Source organism: Ilyonectria robusta, assembly GCF_021365365.1.
Source record: "Ilyonectria robusta strain PMI_751 chromosome Unknown BGZ61scaffold_11, whole genome shotgun sequence".
Lineage (NCBI taxonomy): Eukaryota > Fungi > Ascomycota > Sordariomycetes > Hypocreales > Nectriaceae > Ilyonectria > Ilyonectria robusta.
In genome coordinates, this window is record NW_025764445.1 from 128983 (window position 1) to 145020 (window position 16038).

A 16038-nucleotide genomic window follows, 5' to 3' on the forward strand; every position below is an offset into this window, starting at 1 on the left:
CCCTGTGGTCACTGCCGCTATCCATCTCGTGTTGTAGGTCTGGTCGACGCAGTTCACGGAGATGGACTCAGAATTTTAGATAAGGCTACCGACACAAATTTTGCACTCTATTCCGAATAGCTAGATGGATAGATTACCAGATCAGAGGATGTAAGCTCATCGGGGGAAGGACACGGTTGCTCATCAGGCTTCGTCGCAACCTTCTTCATGACGTATTTATTCCACGAAAAAACAACAACAGGAGATATCAAAATGGAGCAAAAAAGTTAATAACTCCTAACCTTCAGGACATTTCAAGCTGAAATCTAACTGTATACTTATTATTGCCGCATTCCCTTCTCCTGGAGTTGCTTGGTCAACTTCTCCTCCTCCTCAAGTAAGTGGTTATCCTGCCCAACTGGGCCTACAGTAGGATACAATGCCTCTAAAGGCACTTCACGAACATTGATAGAGGAGTTATCCTTCGTTCCAATCAGTAGCGTTTCAATAATATTGCCATCGCCATATTGTGGCTCGCTTAGGACACGCATCATAACCGAGGCGCATTGCTCAGGTGTTAGGGTCAGGTCATCGGGGTGCACTCTATCGCGGCAGTATTCGGGGTGAAAAATTGGTGTCTAGAAGCAAGAAGACGTACCAGATTAGCAAGTGATCCAACGCAGGAGATTGGACGCTAAGCGACTGGGAACAAACGAAACGAGGGAGGATAAACGCACATAAACAGCGCCAGGGCAAACAGCTGCATTCCTAATACCCAGGCGTTTTCGCAGTTGGCCTAGAGATCGGACAAAGCTCACAATAGCCGCTTTGCTGGAAAAGTAGAGGGGCGTGTGGAGGGAATGGACATAGCCTCCAAGACTGGCGATCCAGAGCAAGTTGCCCTCAACATCCCGGTTTTGCAGCCAGTAATCAATGGCAATCTGAGCGAGTCGGATAGGCCCCATGGTGTTTACTGCGTATGTGTAATAAACACCCGGTGAGGCGTCTACCTTGTCCCCAGCTAGGGGAGAGATGCCAGGCGCGTTCCAGAACGTGCTGGAGGGGGGCTCGTAGACACCAGCACCGTTGACCACAATATCAATGCGGCCAAATGTTTCGAGAGTCTTCTTCCACAGAGCAGCAATTTGTCCCCAGTCACTCATATCCGTTTTGTGAAAATCGATCGAAGGGGTGGTGGTGTCGTTAGTGGCGTACTTGGCCACGAGTGCCTCGGCTTCAGGTCGAAGCTTTACATCTGCGATCATGACTGAGCAGCCTCCGTCAAGAAGCTGCTGCATAAATGCCAGGGAGATGCCTAGATCTCAGTCAGCTCTCAGTTCATGGCCCCTTGCATATGTATCGTATGCGGGGATTATGCATGATCTATCCACAGGGAAAATTTACCAGATCCAGCACCAGTGACAATGGCATATTTGCCCTTGATATCGTAAGTGGACATGGCGTCAGGTTGAGTACAAGGTGCTACTTCGGGGTGTAGAGAAGTGTGGTGGTTGTGAATAGAGGTGGGATTGAATGACGGATATCATGACTCTAATAAGTCTCTCAAACAGCGGTACAGCCCCACAGACTGACTCTTTCTTCTCGACTACCCACGTAATTTGACCATGCTCCGAACACCGTTCAGGACAGCATGGGTATTAAACCTATGCGGCGTACCTTTTTGGGAGATATCAATAACCAACACTAAGCGCTAATGCGACTTGGCGAGAACTACCAGAGCCGAATGCTACTCGAGTGTCGATCCTTGTTTCACTGCCGAACCATTTCCCCTACGATTTATACGACTACACGACGTGGCGTTGGTTGCTAAGTATATTTTCAAGGATTTAATCAGGCCATAGCAAAGTCGGACTTGTTCCCCGGTTCACTAGCAGGGTCCCCCTACAAAGACTTGGCGCGGCAGGTGGTTCCCGGCTTGACGACAGTTACTTGTTGGTTGCTAATACTGCTGGCCTCTGATCAAGTACCTCTTAATCCGCGTAATGGTACGCAAGGCTATGTCTCCATTTGTTTCGCGTCCATGCCAATGGAATCCTCCAAAGCGACAGGTCTAGGGATCATCCTTCGAACATGGTAAGGGTAGGGATCCTTCCGCGCTGGAAGCAACAACGAAATTCCTCTTTTCTCACCAAATCACATGGTTTTGATCCCACGATAATCTTCGCCGAATGGGTAATACACTAGACATGAGGTTCTTTCCTTGTCGTTGCATTGTTCGTAGCATCTTCCCCTGTAGTTATGAGCCAAGGAGTTTGCCAACAATAAGCGACACTTGATAATCACAGCTCCTCGCCGTTATTCCCAATGCCTCCTGTGGCGCTAGATCTCAAATGAAAAAACTTCTTCGAATATCCCAAATTCCCCGCCGTTCTCGACTTCTTGGCTCACCATGGCGGATTCTACGGAATGGAAAATGGTGAAGCCTGACGGTCTGGCAGCAGCAATTCTCAGCGTAACTGTCATCTTCTCTGTACTCTGCATCGCTGTTGTCGGGCTCCGTGTCAGTGCGAGGGTATCATCAGGAGTTCTTGGGCTTGAAGACTGGCTCATGTGCGTTGGATTTGTGAGTATCAGCGCCAACAGCACACATACGAAAAGCAAGACTGATTAAGGCAGACACTTAACATGGTCCATAATGGAGTTGTTATCTGGGGAACCCTTACAGGTATTGGCACCTACGACTCGAAGATGAATACCGCTACGATGATGGAAGGGGCCAAGGTTTGTGCATTCTACAGGTTTAGTGATTCTTGTTTAGCTGATCCTCTCCTCCAGTCCATCGTGTTCTGGCAACTATTTTATGTCAGCGGATCAGTATTCATCAAAGCTAGCATCTGCGCGACATTGGCACGAATTGCTACGAAGCGGCGATATATATACACTCTCTGGGGGCTCGTTGCTGTGTCGGTCATAACAACGGCGGTTGCCATTTCCGCGGTCTTGATCCGCTGCAAACCGGTAGCAGCGTCATGGAATCCTACTCTGGGAACTTGTATCGATCAATCGATTATCATCGCCTTGACGTATGCGGTCTCGGCAGTTAACATCGTGACGGACTGGTCCGTCGCAATCATCCCGGTGTTCATCCTTTGGAATCTCCAGATGCGGAAAACGTTGAAGAAGATGGTCGCCCTGGTCCTAGGCCTTGGCGTGCTGTAAGTTTCTCGTGTCACAACGATGATATCAGTGGTGTCTCGCTAATCCAGTATTTCAGGGCCTCGATTGCGACCATCATCCGAATGCCGTACACTTCCGTCTATTCAAACACCACCAACCTGCTACGTGTGTCGGGCCCTCTTCGAACTATCATACTATAGCTAACATTTTGTCTCCCCTCCAGACGACATCGGAAACATCATCCTGTGGACTGTGGTTGAATGCGACCTAGGGATTATTGCGGGCTGTATGCCAATGCTCCGATCGTACATCAGAAAGTTCGCCAAGGACGAGAGCTCCTATCAAGGTGGCTCAGGGGATTTGAATCTGGTGACAATTGGGAAGGTTAAGGGTAGACACCACCCAATCCCTGATGCTGAATTTTTGGCAACCGCCGTTGGCGGAGATGACCGTGAGAGCGCCAAGGATGACGAAAGTACAAAGCAAATGATTAGGGTTACAAAGAGGATCGATCAGGTTTCAACCAAAGGGTACGAGCAGGTATAATTCTAGGGCATGGTACTGTGACGTGGAAGTGTACCTTTTAGCTCGAAATAGCCATACTCGCCTGCACGTTCTTGACGGCGCTGTGGATGATAAGCGGCATTCGGTACTCGGATTCTAAACTTGGAGGCATAATCCTATAGTATAGATCTGGGGTCTTCAAAGAAATAGGCCGGGAGAAAAAAAAGGATTGTATGCTGCTGCTGCAACTTGACCGTCGCGCCCCGGAGACTCAACAAGAAAATAGTGTAAAGACTACAAGACTGATGCCTCCCCTCAGACCTTCATAGTCCTGTATTGAAGTTTTGTCTGCGCACCGAGATAGTGGCACCACAGGGGCACGACAACTTTCTCGACCCAAGCCGTCCCTTGATCATGGCCAAAGACCTGAAGCCCGTAGTGAGCACGAGGATCTGCGGTACCGACAGCAGTACCAATCGCCTGCGTTATGACGTTATAAGCAACATTCTCTTCACCTTCTAGCATCCGTGTGTGGATCCACGATAAGCTTAAGATAATTAGAGAGTCAGTGCATGGAGAGAGACGTATCCACTGAAACCTGCTGAGGCGGTGATAAAACAAACTTGGACGAAATTTAGCTCTGTCGAGAAAAGGACAAGATGGCCGCATCTTTCTATCCTTGTCCATTGGTACTCCGTACTTTTCGGATTGCTCGGAGGACTAGGAAAGCAAAGGCTCCACCTCAATCACCGTACAAAACAGAGGTGCTTTAAAAGCTCCGACCATGTCGGACTTCCATCGTACCGTCAACCAATCAGATGCCGGTGTATCTTAAGAACCCCCGAACTCCGACAAGCAAATTGTTGCCGACATCCAACATCCCTTGAACTTTGCTTCATTGACAAGACGGACAATCGTCGAGTTAAAACGCGGCGTAAGCTAGTGGCGCTTACTCGGGGCTGAGTCTCGGTACGACCTCTTCGCAACCAACCGAGCAAGAAAACATGCTGCACACGTCATTAGCTAGCTGTACTCTCTGCAGCGAGCATTGGAGATATAAAGCGTCCCTTCTCGTTTTAACAAGGGCTTTGGAATCTGCATCGAAATTCTCATCAACTTCTCGCGCACTCACTCACATCACGATAAACGTCCATCTTGTTTGAACCAATCCGTTTCTACGCCACGCTCGGGATAAAAATGGAGGTCAAATATTATAAATACGACCCATCTCTTGCTGCTGCCGTCATTTTTATCCTTGGATTTTCAGTATCCTCTTTAATGCACGTCTATCAGATCTGGAAGACCAAGACCTGGTTCTTCATCCCTTTCTTAATCGGTTCTCTTTGTACGTATTTCGATACCCCAAGCCACCCTTCGAATCACAACATCGAGGTTTTACGTCGACTATGCACTGACACTAGCATCGATATAGTTGAAACGGTTGGCTTTATCGGACGGGCCATCGGTGCCAAACAGTCGCCAGACTGGACTTTCGGTCCGTACGTGATGCAATCCCTGCTTCTCCTTCTCGGACCTACCTGTTACGCCGCGTCGATCTACATGATTCTGGGCAGACTCATCCGCCTGCTGGGTGCAGAGAAATACTCGTTGATCAGGCCAAGTTGGTTGACCAAGTTTTTCTTGTTCGGCGACGTGCTCTCGATTGCACTACAGGGCATGGGTACGTGATCATCTTTACCAGCTGCACGAATACACCGATGGCCAGGCAACTCATCTCATCATAGGAGGCGGAAAACTAGTCAACGCAGAAACGGATGACGAGAGGTCTACGGGAGAGTCCATCATTATCGGCGGCCTTGTCGTGCAGATGCTCTTTTTCAGCCTTTTTATGATCGTCACATGCCTCTTTCACGCCAGGGCACGGAAGAACCCAACGTCGACAATGGCCAGCATCGACACCCCTTGGCAAAAGTTCCTTGCCGTGTTGTACGTCACGAGCGTCCTCATCTTGATTCGTTCGGGTTTCCGGTTGATCGAGTACGCCATGGGCCACGACTCAGAGCTACAATCCAAGGAGGTTTACATCTATGTCCTGGATGCGGCGTTGATGTTGATTGCTAGTGCACTTTTCAACATCTTCCACCCATCCAAGTATCTCATTGCAGGCAAGAAAATGGTGGATGGTTCGGACGCAGAGATGCAGCTGACGGATTACGACTCGTCCTATCGGGGTCAGTAGTGGTTTTGCCGCATTCACATCCTGACGGACGGGAGTTTGGGCAGTGTTGTTCCGGGATGACCGCAAGATTTTCTACATAAATCCTTATACATGTATTTTATAGTATGGACATTACATCAATATAAGCAAGCCATTTGGTTTTCCGGCAGGGCAAGCAGGGGCTCGAATCAAATGGCTTCAAAAAACATCATCCAAGTATAGAAAAGGAATGGATTTAAATTACTTTCCCCACTAATGATCGTGCTTGAGTTTATGATTCCTGAGATCCACAACGACGCTCCTTTCCGTCACTGCGTGCGGTTGGTGAATCTCATTAAACTGACACTTCAGCAAAGAGACTAGCCAATATTAGTCGAGACCTCATCGTCAAGGCTCCCCTGCACATACCTGTCGCAGCCGCTCGTGCCGGCATAAGCTAAGCCACAATTGCTGTCGTCATGGCCGACTCCTGCGCCTTGACGCCGTGAATCGATTGTTTGTTGATATGCTTATTTGACGGTCGGTACGTTAGATCAGACTTCTCCGGGTCAAGACGTCAACAATTCCCTCTTCCCCCCCTCCCTTTTCCTTGCCACCCCTCCCAAAGGCCTAAAGGCCTCAAGGAATCTCTTTTCCATGATTCCGGACCGAGTTTCCCGACAATCAAATGCCGGCGTCTCCAGGCCGACTGCCGACCGCTCTCCAGCCCGCACAAAAAAAGAGGCTGGATTGCGACGATGGCATCATAAGTCCAGAACAGGCTGCACACCATGCAAAAGCCGCCGAGTCAAGGTAAGAGTTCATGTTCCGCTCATTATAGGGAAGGGAGTTGGATTTATAATTAATTTCTTCTCAAGTGTGATGAGCATCGGCCAAATTGTGGCAATTGCACCAGATTGGGAATTGAGTGTGAATACTTTGACACAAAATGCTCCAAAAAACATCCGAGGCTTCTCCCCAACCATGATCAAACCCAAAACGAGGCCGCCACCTCGCCAGCACATTCAACACAAACAAATGCGTCCATTGTCTCCGGCCGCTTTATCTCGTCACAAGACCTCTTCTCCACTGGTGTCCGAACACGAGTAGAGCGGCTACTTGACCTTCGTCTATTCCATCACTACCTACAGATGACGACTCAATCGACTGACTTTCAAATAACCTGGGCATTCTGGATTGTGGAAGAGGCAGTTCAATCGCCTCATGTCATGGATGCGCTGCTTGGGTTCTCTGCTTTTCACTTGCGACGTTATGCCAAGTCCGACCAAACTCTCCAGGAGGCAGCACATAAGTACATGGATCGCGCAATACGACATCATAGAGAGCAAATCCAAATTGGCTTCGATGAGAAGAACGCCGTTAGTATTGCTGCGACTTGCGCTCTGGTATCTGTTTACTCAAGCGTGAACCGTTCCTACCTGGCTTCCGGAGTTGGTCTTCAGTCGCCTCTTCATTGGTTTCGTTCATTAGAGATGGGCATTCAAGTGCTTGACCAAGCACAAGCCTTCATACATGATTGGAAAATGAGCCAACAATTTCGAGGACTCACTCAGCTACGGCAGGCCACAATGCAGACAATACCTAGCGACAAATTCCAATTCCTACTTGAGTATGCCGACACTCAGGAGACTGGCAACGATGACGCATTATTAGCTTACCGCCAAGTGTTGACTCTTCTTTCATCGCTCTATTCTAACTTACAGCATGCGAGGCCATTCTTCTTCTTCCTTAAAGTACCCTCCAAATTTGTGGACCTTCTGGCAGCAAAGAATTCCAGAGCACTAGCTATTCTGGGGTACTTCTTCATGGTTGCCAAGAAGTGCCGTGCGTTTTGGTGGATGGACGGAGTTCCTGAACAGGAGTTCGCTGCGATCATGGAGCTTTTGCCAAGTCATTGGTGGCCAGCAATGAGCTGGGCCGTGCAAGAATTTGAACAAAGTCAGGCCGAAGGAATGGGACATCCGGAATGTAGGCGAATTGTGGTTGAATAATTGATCTTACGGTTTAGACATTTTAGAAGTAGACACGACCTCGAATATCTAACATATTGCTACACATGTGTTCTTTGTATCTCGTTCCATGTACTTCCGGAGCAAAAAGATGGTGTAGATGATGTTGCTTTATAGTCCAGTAAAATAGCTTAGTGGCCGGTTAGGATCCTCCCAGTCCAGCTTCCTTCCTAGATCTGACTCAGCCTTGGTATATGTAGTTGCCGTAGTCAAGAGATAGAATGTTAGATGATGTCAAAACTCCCTCATATTTGCCATTATAGGCACTGGGGCACCGCTTTTGTCTACCAAGACTTCATCGTTTGCTTCGTGGCTCGTTTTCGGAACCCTCGCAAGGCTCCAGTCTCTACGGTTTAATAGCAACCTAATTATAGATCGGCAGGGCGTTTTCATACCGAAATACGGAGGCTTGGGTACCCGGGTGAATTCAGCGGACAAACTTTTTAAAGAATTGAAATGAAATGCATGACAGATCGAAGAAAAAAAAACGTAGTCGAATGAACCTAGTCTTCACATTTTTGCCAACCCCGTGGCATAAGTTGTCTTGGGGACAAGAGTATTCGAACAAGGGCGATCCCAGATTATAGGCAGCCGATACCGTATCAAAAATATCAACTATCCTAATTCCAACCAGCATGCGGCATCTGAATCTATATTGTAACCACCAATTTCTCTCCACTGACACCTTCACACATTAGCTCTAGGCCCCTTTCCAACCCACCCAATCCGTCACCCACTTTGTGCACGTGGAGTGTAATTTATACTTTCTATGCTCCAGCAGCTCTTGTAAGGTTTGCATTATATTCTCGCCTCCCTGTAGGTTGGGTAGATCCCGACCCCTGAACATAACCGAGTTCACTCCCGTAGGCACCTTGATCTCTTCGTGTCCGGTCCATACCTGGGCATATTTCTTGGGCCCATTAATTTCAAATGTATCAAAAACATCTGGTTGGGTGCCACCAGCGCCAACGGCGTCAATGATTGCGTCCACGCCTCGAGATCCTGGACTTGCTGACCTCACGTCCATAACTAGTGACGCCGAATTTCGATCAAAGGCCCTGTCAGCCCCAAGCGTGTTAATGATGGTACTGTGGTGCTTTGCGGAGCTAGTTGCCAAGATGGTGCAATCAGGTGCTGCAAGACGAAGAAGTTGGATTGTAGCTGCGCCGAGTGCAGAGCTGCCACCAAGGACCAGAACGGAGGCTGGACTGAATTCTGTAGTTGGCCCGTCTTTGAGAAACGGCAGTGAAGTCCGTAAGCCGATTCCGAGCGCTACTATGCCAGTCATGTAACATACTCTGATTATAGGATGGTATTAGCCCTAGATTCAAATTCCCAGCAGAATCATGCAAAGTACAGACGAGACGGGCAGTAAAGGAGAAGGAAATAGAATAACACATACCCTAAGGTTGCTGCATCTTCAAAGGACCATGTTGTTGGTATCTTGGCCACTGTTCTTTCTTGTACCACGGCAAACGTCTGATATGATCCACTCCGATTTCCAGGCGTAAAGAGTGCGAGCACTCTATCTCCCAGCCAAAAGTCCTTCACGTTGGCTCCAACAGCCTCGACAATACCGGCACCATCCAGACCAGGGACGAGAGGCCATGAAGTGATCCTGTGGCCCTGATCAATCATTTTGCAATCGGCCGGATTTATGGCAATGGCTTTGAGGCGGATTAGAATCTCTGTGGGCTCTAGAATAGCCGGCTTTGCAGTGGTTTCCATCACCAATGGACCGCCTTGTCCTTGGACGAGATACTTGGTGTTTTGCGATGCCATGTTGGGGTTTGTTGCTGAGGGCTCATAAGCACGCGAATGTATTCCTCGATAGCTTAAGAAGATATCAACACCAACGAACTCTTAGGAATGATTTCTCTTGGTTAACACGCCTGTGTCCTCTGAATCGATTGCCGCTACTTATTATAGTTGAAAGTGGAAACGAATGATGTCAATGGCACGGAATCGACACGGAGTTAGTCGTTGCAGTCGGATTTAAATTGGCATATCCCCGTGTCATCAATTCTTACATTCACACAGATCCCAACCAGCCTAATTTGGTCCTAATCAAAGTTGCGATGAATTGCATGTGCTTCGGAGTTGATTATGTTCAAAGAGGTCTCATATCATCGGAATGGTCTTCAACTGACCCTCATTTCTAGATGCTTAGGGCAGTCTCCTGAATGTCTCTAACTAATTACTTTTCTAACGCAAGCATGTCTCAAAAGAAGTTGGTCACAGCCGTGGTGAATTCATCCGGGTTCTGCAATGGTGCGAAGTGGCTCACGCCAGGCAGGATTTGCATCTTGCTACCCTTGATGGCGGCGTGCAACTTCGCTGGCACATCCCGGTTGACCGCCTCCTCGTGCTCAGCTCCGACGATCATGACCTTGCTGCCAGTAATCGTCCCCAGCTGTGCGTCTGAAATCTGCGGCAGCGTGCCCTCCATGGTGCCGACCTTGTTTGCGAAAACGGTGAAGTTGGCACTGGGCTGGAGTTGGGCATATTCGGTGCGGCAACGAGTGACAAACTCTGCAAAGATTGCCGTGTCGGAGAAGGTAGCATTGGTTTGCTCCGGGTTTGCAGAAGCGCCAAAAATGAAGGCCTTGTTGATGGGCTTCGCAAGAGTCGGGTTGATGAGGGCAGCGAGAGTGGTGATGCCACCGTCTGACCAGCCAACTACATTGTACTTCGTCACACCAGCGGCAGCAAGCTGGTCATAGATGTCCTTGGCCATCTGATCGTAGGTGAAGAGATCACCGGAGTTGAACGTTGAGCGGCCGTGGCCTCGGCGGTCAACCGCGATCACATAGTAGCCCTTGGCGATGAGGCGAGAAATGACGGATCCGAAGTAGGCCGAGTAGCCAAGGCCACCGTGGTCCATGACAATGGGAGTGGTGTTGGCCTTCTCATTGTACTTTTGCATCCAGAGGTTAACACCGTTGATGGGAGTCGTCTTGGTGCTGATAGGAGACGGAAGTTCTGGCGTAGGGGGGAGAGTGAGCCAGACCGGGGTGTTTTGGCGGATGGCTAGGGCATTGGCGCCGCTGAAGAGAGCGGTCCAGGCTACAAGCGAAGAGAAGATCATCTTGTTATGAGGAATAAGAAACTTGAGTGGCTGAATTATTCCAGTTGATAGACAATAACTCAATGGGCGAGTGGGCGACTATATACGCATTTTCAATATGAGTGCCGAGCCGTGAAATACGAAGAACGGGAATCAAGGATCACGAATCCCACAGACTCGGCAGGTCCGGAAAAGGCCTAGAAAGTTTAAAATGTTCTAAAACTCCCTAAGACTCAAGAACGGCTGGGGTGCCTTGCATGGTAATTTCGAACACGGCCTTTATGTGGGCTGTGCACGACGCTATTCTCGACGACGGACGTGCATCTCATGCTCCCCTTTCGGTCTCTGAACGATGCTACTACGTAGTAATTCTGATACACCCATGCTCCTTGTGTGTCAATGGCAAGAGGATGCTAGACTACCCATGGAGCAATGCGTCCAAGCCACGTCTAGAAGCCTTCGGGCAGGGCGTCCCCTGGCTATACTAAGTGGGCTAAATACGCACAGCAAAAGCACACGGCAAAACAGCCTTGGTCACCCCGGTCAAGCCGAAGATACCGCAAACCGAGCCCCCGGAACCTGGACTTTCGCCCGACTAAACGAGCGGGGACTCCAACGGCTCTGGAGCAAGCGAAACCGGCACCGGCGACGGCGATGAAAAGAAGCTTCAACTAGCAAATCCCTGAAGTAATGTGACAGGCGGTTAGGGACACTTGGGCTAGCTGGTCGCTAGCGGGGATGTCTCTAGGGTGACCCGGATGGGGTTAAAAGGGGAGGTCAGTGCCGTCACTGGGGGAAATCATCGTTTTTCCTTTCATCAGAGATTCTTCCTAGAAGTCAGAGAGGCCGAAAGGGCTCGAGGCTGCTAGGGAGTCTATTAATTGATTGCCTTCATTTTTGAGAGATTTATTTGAGCCTTCTTGCCGTCACTACGTTCCCTGTCCAACTTCCGTCTTCGACCTCCCTCAGATATCGGGCTGCCGCAGGCCCCATTGATGCCTTGCCAGCGAACCTTCCTGCGACCGACCCGATATTCTATCTCATGAGATGCTTCCCTATCAGGAGACATAAGCCTCAGACTGGCCCGACCTCATACGCGTAATCTGGTGCAGCTTCGGGCTGACCGGCCAAGACGCCTGTGTGACGACTCTCTGTGCATTTCCCCTAGGGTAAGTTAATGAGTTGGGTGTTGTTTTCCGTCCCTTCCTGCTGCTAAAGTAAATGAATGGCCTTTTGTTTTGCTTTTATTTCTTTATGGGTCAATTCTCGCTTACCAAGCGCGTCCCCTAAGTGGTGGAATATAGTGATGCTTGACCGAGTCTCGTGGTTGATGGCCGGGTTCGCATTCGTACGCATTGTGGGGAGGCGGTTCCGCTACGGCAAACGACGGGCAGGTCAAACGCCGCTGACGAATCTCCCTCTACTCCTCACATGAACTGGGCTGCGATAGGAAATAATATTAGGTTTGGAGACTTGTTTTATTTGCTCTTGTTTGTCCTGACAGCACGTCAACTGTTCAGTGACATCATGAATGCGGATGTCAACCCTAGGATGAGCAGGTCGATGTAATCCAATTGCATCACCAATAGTTAAATGAATAACATTCTTCGCACTTATTCTCCATTCATTAAACCCGTAAAATTACCATTATATTCCGAAATACGAACCCCTAGGCTGCAGAGAGCTCAGCAAACGTCCGATCTACCGTATCCTTCACCCTCAGAGCAATCTCTTCAATCTCCTCACTGGTGCTGTTATACGCTGGGGCAAGAAGAACATGATCGCCCAAAATTCCGTCTTTGGTACCGTTTCCCGGGTACAAACTGATACCGAGGTCGTTCAAACCCTTCAGATGCACGGTGTTGGCAATGTTGGCTGACAGCGGGAAGGGCTCCTTGGTCGCCTTGTCGGCAACGAACTCGATCTTGAAATCCACTTAGCGAGGTTTCTACTAATTTTCACTGCGTTTTACTTACCCCCCAAAAGAGGCCTTTGCCTCTGATATTGCCCACGTGGGGATGGCTGTCGAGGTGTGCGTGCAAGAGGCTCTCCAGGTACGCTCCAGTGTTGCGAACATTCTCGACCAGGTTTTCTTCTCGGATGATGCGCTGCACTTCTAGTGCGGCAGCACACGCCACGGGATGCCCTTGGTAGGTGTGGCCATGCGAGAAAGTTCTTGGAGATGAGTTAGCATTGTTCTGGTGTTGAGGGTTGCTGCGGTGTAAATAGCATACCCAGTTCCACTCTCTAAAGCGTCAGCTACCCGATGGTTAATAAGCATTCCAGCGATTGGTGCGTAGCCTCCACCCAATCCCTTTGCCATGGTTTGAATATCAGGAACCACGTCCTCTTGCTCCCAAGCGTGGAGCGACCCGCAACGCCCCATCCCAGACATGACCTCTATCTCAAAGTTAGTAAGCGGCCTTCAGATATAAAGGATAATCATATACGAACCGTCAAGGATGAGTAGAGCCCCATATTTGTCGCATACTTTCTTCATGGCCTTGAAATACCTAGGCACTGCCGGGACGCAGCCAAGGGCCTGAAGTATGCGTTAGTCGGGCAACACACGGAACCAATTCTGTGTTAGGAAACGTACCGCTCCAACCACAGGTTCGGCTACAAAGGCACAAACCGTCTCAGGTCCTAGTTCCTGAAACTTGCTATCCAACTCATTGGCCAATTGCTCGACATACTGCTCTACGGTTTGCTCTGGACCCATCCCTCGATATGCGTTGCAGGGCGACACCCGACCGATGTTGGGTAGGAGCATGTCCACGAAGAGGCTGCGCCGTGAAACGTGGCCGCCCATCGATAGGGCGCCCAGCGTTGTACCGTGGTAAGAGCCTTCTCGAGCAATGAAGTTGATTCGCTTGGGCTGCTGTGGGCTTACTTCCATGTAGTATTGACGAGCCATTTTCATAGCCGCTTCCATTGCTTCTGAGCCTAGAGGGGAAAGAACCGTCAGTCAAAATTCAACACGGCATTCAGGCCGAGAGAACGTACCAGAAGACATGATATATGCTTTGGCCATCGCGCCTCCAGTCCCGCGCACCAGTTCAGCCGCCAGTTCCTCGCCCACGGGGTGACTGAAAAACATAGAATTGCAGTAAGAAAACTTGTCGATTTGGTCGATCATGGCCTGTTTGACCCGCTTGTTGTCGTATCCAATGCATGCCACTGCCGCGCCGCAGGTCGTATCCAGAATCGAATGGCCGTTGGAGAAGGTTAGATGTTTCCCTTTCCCGGATACCACCTGGAGCGGTGCGCTCTTCAAGCTGCGATGGAGGACGGCACTCTTCGGCGGCGAGTCCTGCTTCAGGTCACCAAGCATGCCGTCTCGTTCAGACTCTGGAGTCGGAGGGCCCATCTCGGGTGCGGTAGCGGACACCGTCATCGTTGCTTCTGTGGACGCGTATGACTGTTAGTCGTGAGACGAAGGTAAAACAGCAGTCTGTCAATTACTCAAGGGATGTGTACAGAAGATGAGTCTGAAAGGCGATGACAAGAGATCGACTCTCAAGCCTATATACACAGGTAACCCTTGTGGGTCTCAATCAGCGCTGGACGGCATTACCGTCCGGGGTGATACGGCTGATAACGCTAACTACTGTGTATCTGCCGCCTTTCGATACGATGCCGGAGGTAAATCGAGTCACGCGCACCACGCCGGCTACAGCTCCCATCAATCAGACGGTTGCAACCTGCATGGCTTCGTGCCTTAGTCCTATCAAGGAACAGCGAACCTTGTCTATCGCCTCGTGCCGCTGGCTCGATAATTAACGACGGAGTTGTGTTCGGACGCTGCCTTGATAAGGCGGCGTGTTTGGCGTATTTGGCGGTGTTTTTAACTTCCGCTGTCACCACTTTACGCATTCAGTGTCTCCCGATTGGCTCAGCGCTACACATCGTCCCGGCCTGTCACACCCACGAGCGGCGTCGTGTTCAGCGGTCACCGACACCGGGACGTCCTGGTCGTGGACGCTTGGGCTCGGCTTGGTGCACCCGAAATGAGATAATAGGCTATTTGACTGCCGGTCAACGTGTTTTACGGCAGCTAGTAACGCTCCCGCTGAATCCGCTGGCTTAATTACTACGTAGTACGACAAGTAGTGTGCCTCTCTCCTCAGCGCTGTGAGACCTGATTTGTTCGTATAAAAGAGAGCCAGGGTGTTTTGCCACATCTCTTGCTATCCAAAACCGTAACCCCTGTTCCGGCATCATTTTTAGGCTCGTCTGTTGTCCCAGCCCTTCGTTCCATCCAACTCAAATCTCTCCGAGCCTACGCTCAGTCAACAATGCTGCACATCAAGATTCGCAGGTCAAGGATCCGAAGCCAGGGCCAGCTTAAAAAACGAGTTGGTGACACTTAATTAGGAACTTAATCTAAATTCCAGACCACCCTGACTAACGACTGTGGAGTCGAAATCACGAAGGACTACTGTTCAAACAATAATCATAATTTATCCTTGTCAGATCCAAATCATCATTCATCATTGATGTGAGTAAATAATCGCCAATTACTGCGTTCTTGTGCTTAACCACACTAGCGAGCATGTCGCGGGTCATCGCGCTTTAACGGGGCAGAGTGTGGGAATTCAACAGGAAATGTCTGCTGCGATGACTAGGAATCTGATGCATACTAGGAGTGTGATAAGTTACTACCGGTAGCAGATCTCCTCTTTAAGCATCTAGAATATGTGACGAGTCGGTTTGCACTTTATTTTAGGCATGGCGAAACTATCCTAGAGCGCCCCCGGAACCTCTAGGGCTCTCGAGACATTTTGAAATTGCCGTTTCTCCAACGTATTTCGCAGTCGTTTGCGAGCCAGACCAATACGGGCCTGGGCGTTTATTTCACCGCGAGCGATGAACAGAGGGAACAGTGGTGCCCATTTAAGCATATCCAGGCATATTCAGGAGGTTGTGTCGATAAGGATATCTACCACATGATCCGCGCGAGTGTGGATCTTGGGCTCTACAGGGTGAATGAGGCTTGAATTTGAGTGTAGCTAGAAGGATCGTCGAGGTGTAGCCGACTACGTACCCATCAATCATAGACGATGAGAACGGCATTTTCAAGGCGTAGGCCACATCAACAAGTCCGGTAGAATAAGAATTTATTTTCTTCCAATCCCATTAACAACTGTTTACGCAGTAAA

General features: G+C 49.6%; 7 protein-coding genes across 7 annotated transcripts; 3 read left to right on the forward strand and 4 right to left on the reverse strand.

The window, feature by feature from the left end:
* Positions 1-320: 320 nt before the first annotated feature.
* BGZ61DRAFT_588769 (uncharacterized protein) lies at positions 321-1438 on the reverse strand (the record flags this gene model as incomplete). Its single annotated transcript, XM_046256545.1, has 3 exons — positions 321-617; positions 717-1294; positions 1384-1438. 3 exons carry the CDS (start codon positions 1436-1438, stop codon positions 321-323), a joined length of 930 nt encoding a protein of 309 aa, XP_046103507.1.
* Positions 1439-2389: 951 nt separating this feature from the next.
* On the forward strand, positions 2390-3663 carry BGZ61DRAFT_532924 (uncharacterized protein; the record flags this gene model as incomplete). Its single annotated transcript, XM_046253927.1, has 5 exons — positions 2390-2563; positions 2617-2721; positions 2776-3155; positions 3215-3282; positions 3341-3663. The coding sequence occupies 5 exons, from the start codon at positions 2390-2392 to the stop codon at positions 3661-3663; spliced, it is 1050 nt and encodes a 349-aa protein (XP_046103508.1).
* A 1155-nt stretch (positions 3664-4818) lies between these two features.
* BGZ61DRAFT_478455 (RTA1 like protein-domain-containing protein) lies at positions 4819-5821 on the forward strand (the record flags this gene model as incomplete). Its single annotated transcript, XM_046249013.1, has 3 exons — positions 4819-4966; positions 5054-5302; positions 5367-5821. 3 exons carry the CDS (start codon positions 4819-4821, stop codon positions 5819-5821), a joined length of 852 nt encoding a protein of 283 aa, XP_046103509.1.
* A 506-nt stretch (positions 5822-6327) lies between these two features.
* Positions 6328-7851, forward strand: BGZ61DRAFT_518272 (uncharacterized protein). The gene is made up of 2 exons (XM_046252356.1): positions 6328-6592; positions 6658-7851. The coding sequence occupies exons 1-2, from the start codon at positions 6437-6439 to the stop codon at positions 7789-7791; spliced, it is 1290 nt and encodes a 429-aa protein (XP_046103510.1). The 5' UTR covers positions 6328-6436; the 3' UTR covers positions 7792-7851.
* Positions 7852-8509: 658 nt separating this feature from the next.
* BGZ61DRAFT_588770 (chaperonin 10-like protein) lies at positions 8510-9670 on the reverse strand (the record flags this gene model as incomplete). Its single annotated transcript, XM_046256546.1, has 2 exons — positions 9212-9670; positions 8510-9107 (listed from the first exon to the last, which is right to left on the reverse strand). The coding sequence occupies exons 1-2, from the start codon at positions 9589-9591 to the stop codon at positions 8510-8512; spliced, it is 978 nt and encodes a 325-aa protein (XP_046103511.1). The 5' UTR covers positions 9592-9670.
* Positions 9671-9918: 248 nt separating this feature from the next.
* BGZ61DRAFT_452755 (alpha/beta hydrolase) lies at positions 9919-10932 on the reverse strand. Its single transcript, XM_046245994.1, has one exon. The coding sequence runs from the start codon at positions 10895-10897 to the stop codon at positions 10031-10033; it is 867 nt and encodes a 288-aa protein (XP_046103512.1). The 5' UTR covers positions 10898-10932; the 3' UTR covers positions 9919-10030.
* A 1613-nt stretch (positions 10933-12545) lies between these two features.
* On the reverse strand, positions 12546-14210 carry BGZ61DRAFT_353776 (aminotransferase; the record flags this gene model as incomplete). The annotated part of the gene is made up of 6 exons (XM_046240551.1): positions 12546-12800; positions 12853-13051; positions 13111-13276; positions 13331-13418; positions 13476-13822; positions 13883-14210. 6 exons carry the CDS (start codon positions 14208-14210, stop codon positions 12546-12548), a joined length of 1383 nt encoding a protein of 460 aa, XP_046103513.1.
* Positions 14211-16038: the final 1828 nt, after the last annotated feature.